This window comes from Sesamum indicum, linkage group LG9 (genome assembly GCF_026168435.1).
Source record: "Sesamum indicum cultivar Baizhima isolate 11 linkage group LG9, ASM2616843v1, whole genome shotgun sequence".
Lineage (NCBI taxonomy): Eukaryota > Viridiplantae > Streptophyta > Magnoliopsida > Lamiales > Pedaliaceae > Sesamum > Sesamum indicum.
The window spans coordinates 23,471,877-23,479,944 of NC_142665.1; the positions used below are offsets into that span (position 1 = coordinate 23,471,877).

At 31.2% G+C, this 8,068-nt stretch overlaps 1 protein-coding gene across 1 annotated transcript; it reads right to left on the reverse strand.

The window, feature by feature from the left end:
• Window positions 1-131: 131 nt before the first annotated feature.
• Window positions 132-2,228, reverse strand: LOC105177553 (uncharacterized). The gene is made up of 4 exons (XM_088884824.1): window positions 2,024-2,228; window positions 1,799-1,906; window positions 815-889; window positions 132-578 (listed from the first exon to the last, which is right to left on the reverse strand). The coding sequence occupies exons 1-4, from the start codon at window positions 2,155-2,157 to the stop codon at window positions 347-349; spliced, it is 549 nt and encodes a 182-aa protein (XP_088740950.1). The 5' UTR covers window positions 2,158-2,228; the 3' UTR covers window positions 132-346.
• Between the last annotated feature and the right edge of the window lie 5,840 nt (window positions 2,229-8,068).

An 8,068-nucleotide genomic window follows, 5' to 3' on the forward strand; every position in this document is an offset into this window, starting at 1 on the left:
TCTTTTCCAGAGCAAGATAAGATACTCAAAATGATGGTCCGGCGTATGATTGTTTTCTAGGCTTCCAACAGAGCAGAAATTTGACAAATGTCTTTTATTGACTTCGGAGGAATATTTTTTTACTCTGGAACTCGTGACAAGTTAAAATGGTTACCTTTCTAACACAAGATTATTACAAGAGTTGCTCAAAATCTGATATTGACTCTGGGATAGCGTGTACAAACGTAATCATGATTGTTTGATCCTCATAAATTCATGATCATGTATAAAAATGATAAGTGCCATCAAAAGCTTGCAGGAAACAGGGCCATAAAGCATAATCTTGCTGGTGGAACAAGGAGTAACATTAGTTCATTGCATCGTAGTCATCCAACTTCTCATTGTATTCCAAGACCTTTCTCCTTATTTTTGATGTATCTACCCATGTAATAAAGTCTTCCATATTCCTCGTCACAAGGAATGCTGGATCAGTAACAGTATCTGGCCCTACACGAATATGTCCCTGTTCAATGTACGTAACTGCCTCTTTCAAGTGTTCAGCAAACTTCAGCCGCACCAGGACAGTGGCAAGCCTACGTCTGAAACAAACAGCAATACGCCGGCAAAAAAACAGTCAGATGTATTACTTTTCTCAAGTTTTCTTCTTTGGGGAGAATCGGTTATCTTCTAGTAGATTAATTGTAATTTTAGAACTCACAACTCTTAGCTCTATTTAATCCTACATTCATATAATAATTTCTTTCTTGTGTAGCAGTTATAATGATTGAGTAATGTGCATCATTATAGCAGCAAGTTGCATTGCACCCTAGTATACCTGCAAAAGGATGATACTGACAATCGCTCACACAAAGCCAAACTCTTACGAGATGGTATCACACCCATGTTGTACCTAAAATGATGGATAATCATGATTAGCTAATTCACAAAAAAAAGGAAAGAAAGAAAGAAAGAGCGAACCAAATAACCAAATCGAACTTTTTTCACATACTAACTTATCTGAATAAACAAAACATGTTCCACAGGAAAACATGAATAACGTAGATCCTTCTAAATTCTAATGCTCAAAATGCCCTAAACCTGCTTGATGTTTGCAGAGATACCCCTACAATTTAATGCGGCTTTGCTTTCACTAAAAAAGCAGACTTCAATATGGACAAAACGACAGTTGGTATTCAAAAGCCCCAGGAGGTAGCTATATTATTGAACTGAGCAAATCAGCATGAAGTTAAGACTCCACAGTTAACCTTTATGCAGTCAAGCATCGAAAGAACTGGTATAAGCTAATGGCTTCTTATTGTTGGACACTGTCAACCAAGGAAGAGAAGAGACAACAGAAAGAAAATGTTGCTCATCTATCACAGCAGACAAATTTATCAGTAAGCAATAGGCTTCCAAACATGCCAAGTTTTTCGTTGTCTTTTTATAGAAAAGGAACGTCAAGCATTTTGTTGTATCTCTTACAACTCTGCAGAATTGCTACTAACTTGTTTATTAATTTCAGTTCTGGGAAACCACAAAATATACTCCCTCAACAACTTATTTCAAGCATCTCAAGTTTGAGGTGAAAAGGATGATAATGCATACAATATCACATGAAGTAGTTTGACAGCATTTATAGTCAACCGTTACCTAAATCAAGAGTAAAACTAGATGGGATTTCATCCAATTTTCTCCAAGCAAACAATAAATGGCAGAAAACACAAAGCGGATTCACACATTAGAACAGCAGAAAGAACATAGTAAACCGCTCGTTCTTCTGACTCCTATATCAGACTCGAATGGGAATCGTGAAACTCACAGCTTTTCAATAAGTGCATCAGTCATCTCAATACGGAAAGGGTCTCTTGAATCCATCTGTTTCAATATGTTCACTAGCTTCTGCACCATTCTACACAAACCCGAGTACCTGAAAACATAACAGCCATTCATGTGAAAAAACGGCACAAACAACCAATCATACCAAGCAAAATACAAAGCCAATGATATCCAAACACATACAAATGAAAATAATTATGAGAATTACTTTTTGTAGTCGTCTCTGCCAGTGACGTGATAGCGATGTATGACAAGGTTCTCTCTCTGGCCGCCTTCTCTCTTCCATTCTAAGAAATTAACCTTCTTCAATAGCTTCTTCTCATGGAATTTCAGCTTCCTCATCTTTCTATGAATAGATGCAAGAGGAGAGGAGTAGGAGGAAAACCCTGGGCTTAAACCCTAGTAATTAGGAAATTCGAAAGAGGAAAGACGAAAGTGTATGCTATGGGCTTAAAGAACGGGCCTATTATTGGGCTCATATCTTATTGGGCCAATCTAACCTAGTAAACAAGCCCTAAAGTAGTCATTTGATGGAAACAATCAGAAGTTGAAATTTGAATGATGGTCCCAACACTAAACAACATTCAAGTGCTAGTGACTGTAGTATGTAGTAAGGCAGGGCAAAAGAGGAAAGAGTTGGGAAAATATTTTCCTCCCACTTGGACCAGAAAGAGTGTAGTGGACAACATTAAAATTTTGATGGCATTGTTATGGTGAGGGTGCAGTGCAGTCTTCACCCACTTTCCACCTTATCATCTTTACACCAAATAACTTCATTCAACTCTGTTTATGCCAAAATTTCACTTTTCGTCCTGTAATTGTAGGTGTGTGTTGTATTTTTCGTCTTTTATTTTTTGAATAAATATATTTAATTCTGTAATTTCATGCTTTTGACATATTTAGTCCTGTAATTATTGATATAACAATTTTAGTCCTTTTTGTATTTTGCTAAAACACATTTAGTCATGTAATTTATAAAAATTGATACTTTTAGCCCTGTTTTGCCCGTGAGTAAGCTATGGTAAAAGAGAAAAAATGTGTGTTTTCATGCGTTAATTCCTAAACATTATGAGACCTTTTAATTCATGAGCAGATTCCTCGTTTCAACCCTAATTTTCCCAAACTCCAAATGATTACACAAACACCAACGTTAATTATAGAAATAAAATCATTGGCCAACCCTGTAATTTTCACATGAATGAAATCTTCTTCCTGAATTATTATTTGTCTAAGATGTCTTCAACCGAACAAGTCATCTCCAGTTGCAATCAGAAAATTCTCAAACATTTTGGTTACCGATTGCTCATTCGCCTCCTTTAATAGTGTCTGTTTTAATAAATTACAAGACTACAAATGTTTTAATAAAATACATATAGAATTGAAATTGTTCTATTAATAGTTACGGGACTAAATGTATCAAAAAAATCAAAATAATAAGACTAAATGTGTTTATTCAAAAGATAAAAGACGAAAAATACAACACTCCTATAATTACAGGATGAAAAGTGAGTTTTTGCCTTTGTTAACCTTCCAAAAGTTTCATTGTTTATAGAATTTATTGGGTGGGGGGAGTGGTATTTTAGCAATTGACAGCGGTTGATTTATAATACTTAATCTGATTAAATTAAACTTAATTCCTAATACATTGGTGGGATTGTTTCGATCAAATTACATCCAATTTATAATGTATGATCCAATCAGTAGAACTTGAATTTAGTTGTTAGTGTGTTAGAAAGTTATGGTGATCAAGTTAAGTAATACTTTGATGAGTTCTAGCAGAAGGAACATTTTTGTCGACAAGCTTTCGAGCTCGATTCAATTAATACAAAAATGATAAAATATACTAAAAAGAATCAGATTACTCAAATTCCAATCATGTTTGATCAGATTAAAATTCGTTTGAACTCTAAATTAATAATTAAATCGAATTCAAATTTAAACAATTGTATGTTCGGCCCAACTCAAATCATTTACTACTTTGAAAACTGAATTGGGAGAAGAAAACAAGTAATAGGGAGAAAAGGTGAATTTACATGTTTTTAGTGCCCACTTCTTTCAATAAATCAAAATCATTTTCCATTGAATAATTCAACCAATGGAAGACCAAATTAAGTGGTTTTGGGTCATAAACACTATTAAGTTGAAGGTTGAATAATTATGGTGGAAATAAATTGTATTTGTCACTCACTCACACTTACCATTTTGGAGGCTATTATTACCATTTCCTTTTTCGTGGCCATTAAATTCACTATATGACTCACTAAATGGCGCATTTATGTCCTGACCTGTCCCAATCTCATTTTCTCCATTTTGGACTATTTGTATCCCCCAAATGGATTCTTGCCAAGAAAATAATCCAAATACATTTTTACATATAAATTTTTATAAAAATAAATCATTTTATTCATGTAGGAGCAAGGTTCTATTGTCCGTGGCTTTTGATGTTAGCGATAAGCCTGAAATCAACACAAACTTTAGAGATGATAGTGGCACCCTTAGACCTAGCAAAAACATTCCAATCTTTAAATTAAAGATAAGGTCTAGATATCGTACAATCAGTCAAATACAGTAAAAATCCTATAATATACCTCAAAATTATTTACCGTACAATAGTGTTGGTCAATTTTACAGTATCCATTGAACTTTTTTTATCTTACCACGTCTGCAACCATCTAGAGCTATTACGTTGTGTCAATGGATAGGATGGGTCAAATCGACCCAATTCGATATAGAATGCAACCACTTAGAGCTATTAGGTCAGGTAAATGGACAGAACGGGGTCAAGTCCACCCAATTCAATACAGAAAGACACCACATATCATCTACCCTATTTCGATATTTGTAGGGGGATTGTAGTAAAATGATTTTTTTTTACGAACATCCAATTAAGATTTAAAATTTACAATTCAATCTTGATTCAAAAATTAATAGAATATATATACAAATATTTAGCTGCATTTTCCAAGGTACAAAAATATGATTATCCCACAAAAGGTACAAATATTGCATCAAAATACAGAATTTTTTGGAAGCTTGAAAAAATAATAATAATAATAAATAAAATGGTAGTCCTATGTGTCAACATAGATAAATATATTATAGTCTCAAACGGGTCAACTTGGATCCAGATCATGTTCCCTTTTTAATATTTCTATAATTAGAATATACATTTTAATAAGGCATATCTCCTTCCTCCAATATAATGTTAATTAATTGTCTTACATAAATAAATACTTTACCTAATTATAATTACATAATTCCATAGGAAAACCAATCACTTTGCAGTAAAAAAAAAAATGAATTGAATGCGTAATTAAGCGTATGTCAGAATTCCACGTGCACCTTTTTTTGGGGGGTTGGTCGTATATATCTAAACGTACAACATATTAATGCACACACAGTATTACATGTCTATGAATTTACAGCTGAAAACATTACCCTATCAACTGAAACAACGAATTCAATTGCAAGAACCGCAGCATCTCATTGTACCACTCTATGATCCAACTACTTATTTAAAAAACACGACTTTTGAAATATATTTCATCAAATATATGATAAACAACAAAATTCTCATGTATAATCTACCATGGATCGATCGATGTATTATAAAGTCTTATCAATTGAGTTGACGGGTTGATTTGATATTTGGTTTTAATTACATATATTTAATTATTTATTTATTTTAAGGCCTATCAAGATTTTTTTTTGTTTTTTTGAAATTGTGATGTATTTGTAAGAAAGCCAATAATGGTACGTAGTGGGAATTTAGAGGAAAAATATGAAGAGGGGGCATGTAAAATAGTACAATGTTGTCCCAAAAGTGACAACCACGTTCAAGCTATCACGGGCTTCTGTCACCATCCATACCTCCAAATTTGTACTCAATTCCCATCACAAGTCCAAAAAGAAAAAAAGAATTCTATGTATGAATTTGATCTCCAACTATTAATGAACATGTAAAAATAACATATATTTATGTTGTAAATTAAATCATATTTTTTATGGGAAGTATTTGTTTGTCTTGTTAGTGAAATGGGATGTTTGTTTTTTCATGATATTTGTTCACATCGGCAAGTTTTTGGTTTCTGGGATAATTACGTTGCCTTCTCTTAAAATTTGGTGTAATTTATATTATTTTTAATGTTTGTTCTCATTTAAAGAATAGATCTCTCCATCAGTAAAGATGAATTTATTTAGCCTGTAACAAATTAGTAATAAGTCGAAGTAAATATGAATTTTTTATTCAATTTTTTTTTTGCTAATATTGACAAACTTGTTGAACTCTGACTAACGAGTGAATCTATTTATTAAATGAAAATAAACTTCAAGATAGTATATAAAATTTATCAAATTATAGAGAAAATACGTGTAATTATACTAAATCTCGAAGGACAATGATAGAGTGTACTTATCCCTTTTGTTTTTGGTCTCAAAATTGGATTTTTGAACGATGATTAATTAATTTGAGCTGCAATATATATAAAAAAAGAAAGAAATAAATAAATTAGAAACAAGAGTTGTATGACATAACTACTTCTCGAGCTGAAGCAGACGCACAAGTCACATGTCACATTTTCGGTGTTTTTTCTTTTTTTAGAAATTCTTGACGTGTGGAATGGGTAGATGGTAAGTACCTTTGTCAAGGAATTCCCAAACCCAAAATTATTTGTTTTTAGTTATTGGATCCAATTTCGAACAATTTTATCTCTATATAATTTTTCAAAAGCAATTTTAGTTCATATATCAATTTATTTTGCATCCCGTCGCTGATATTTGCATAGAATGGTATAAGAGCTTAGATTTATTGAAAAAATATTTATTTATATTACATTTAGAGCATTAGGATAGTTATTAGTCTTTATCTCAAAAGGTAAAGTACAAAATCTACGTAAACTTAATAGATTAAGGATTAAATCTAATATTGTTAAAGATAAAAGACCAAAATGAATTCAGACCAAAGTAATAGGATGAAAATTTTCTTTCTCCCAATTCTGAAATCAACCGAGTGTCGTCTACGGGTGTGTGCAATGGTTTAAAATACGTGTTTTTTAACTTATAATAAAAATTATTTTGAAAATACTGAATTTGATTTAGGTATTGCTTAAAGTAAATTGATTTATATTAAAAGTTAAAAGTAAATTTTTAGTAATTTCGGCAACTTATTGATAAAATTATAAATATTAAATTATTTTTTTCAAATACTCTTTTTTTATTTTTTTCACTTTTTACTTATATTTTCAAAACGTCAATAACTTTTGCCACTGTTTATCTTACAAATTAAAATTCCAACCACAAAAGAAAAAAATCTCAATAATTACATATATACAATGGCAACCAATTTAATATTCATGAATTTTAATTTAATACCAAAATTCTAAAAAAAAAAATATTGAAATTGAGAGGAAGTGGAGTAGGGAGCATCACACTAACACACCAATCAAAACTAAGTGAGGATCAAAAGAGTTGGTAAAAACCCTTCTTTTTACTAAACCCATAATTAAAAATTTTAAATTATGATCAATTCTATGCAATTTTAGGAGGTGGGGACTCATTAACTCTAATTTCCTATCATCAATAATGGATTATATTTTCTCGAAAAAAAATTTAATTAATAATTCTAAATCAATCAATATATTATTATTAAAAAAAAATATCATACTACTATTAAAAGTAGACTAAATACCTATATTTGTGTGGCAGTATTATTGTGTGGCAGAGGAGAAAAAAGGTAAAATGAAGATTAATAGGATAAATGAGGAAAATTGCATTACATGATGAGATTGAAGTCATTCTTTCAACCTTAATTAGTTTTGAAATGTTTGGAGGGATAGTAGACTTTAAGATTTCTTGCAAATATATCGCAAACTCCAAATCATTTTAAAATCTTTTTTCCGAGATTTTATGGCAGATATATCTCAACTACCTACATTTATAGGACTCCAATTGGAAAGGTGGATGACGATGTAGGAATCTGTGTCAAATTTAAAGTTGATATTTATTTATCAAGTAATTCTAAATTTAAAATATTCTACCTCCCACATAAAAATTTCAACTACTCTACCCTATATGACTCTTGCCTATTTCTCCTTATTCTACGCCCGTGAACCAAAAAGAAAATTTATATATATATATATATATTCAAATATTCATTTTGAAGAAAATTTGGGAGAATTATTAAATTCTGTGTTATTTAAGCATTTAAGTATTGAGATTTAAACCAAAACATGTGTGATATCTTTGTTTGCTTTGG

What these genes read in the sequence shown, in the direction of transcription:
- LOC105177553 (XM_088884824.1), bottom strand. Translation starts at nt 2,157, where the DNA reads ATGAGGAAGCTGAAATTCCATGAGAAGAAGCTATTGAAGAAGGTTAAT. An exon ending in GATGCACTTATTGAAAAGCT is followed by an intron (nt 890 to 1,798) that starts GTGAGTTTCACG and finishes CCATCATTTTAG; the next exon opens with GTACAACATGGGTGTGATAC. An exon ending in TCAGTATCATCCTTTTGCAG is followed by an intron (nt 579 to 814) that starts GTATACTAGGGT and finishes TGTTTGTTTCAG; the next exon opens with ACGTAGGCTTGCCACTGTCC.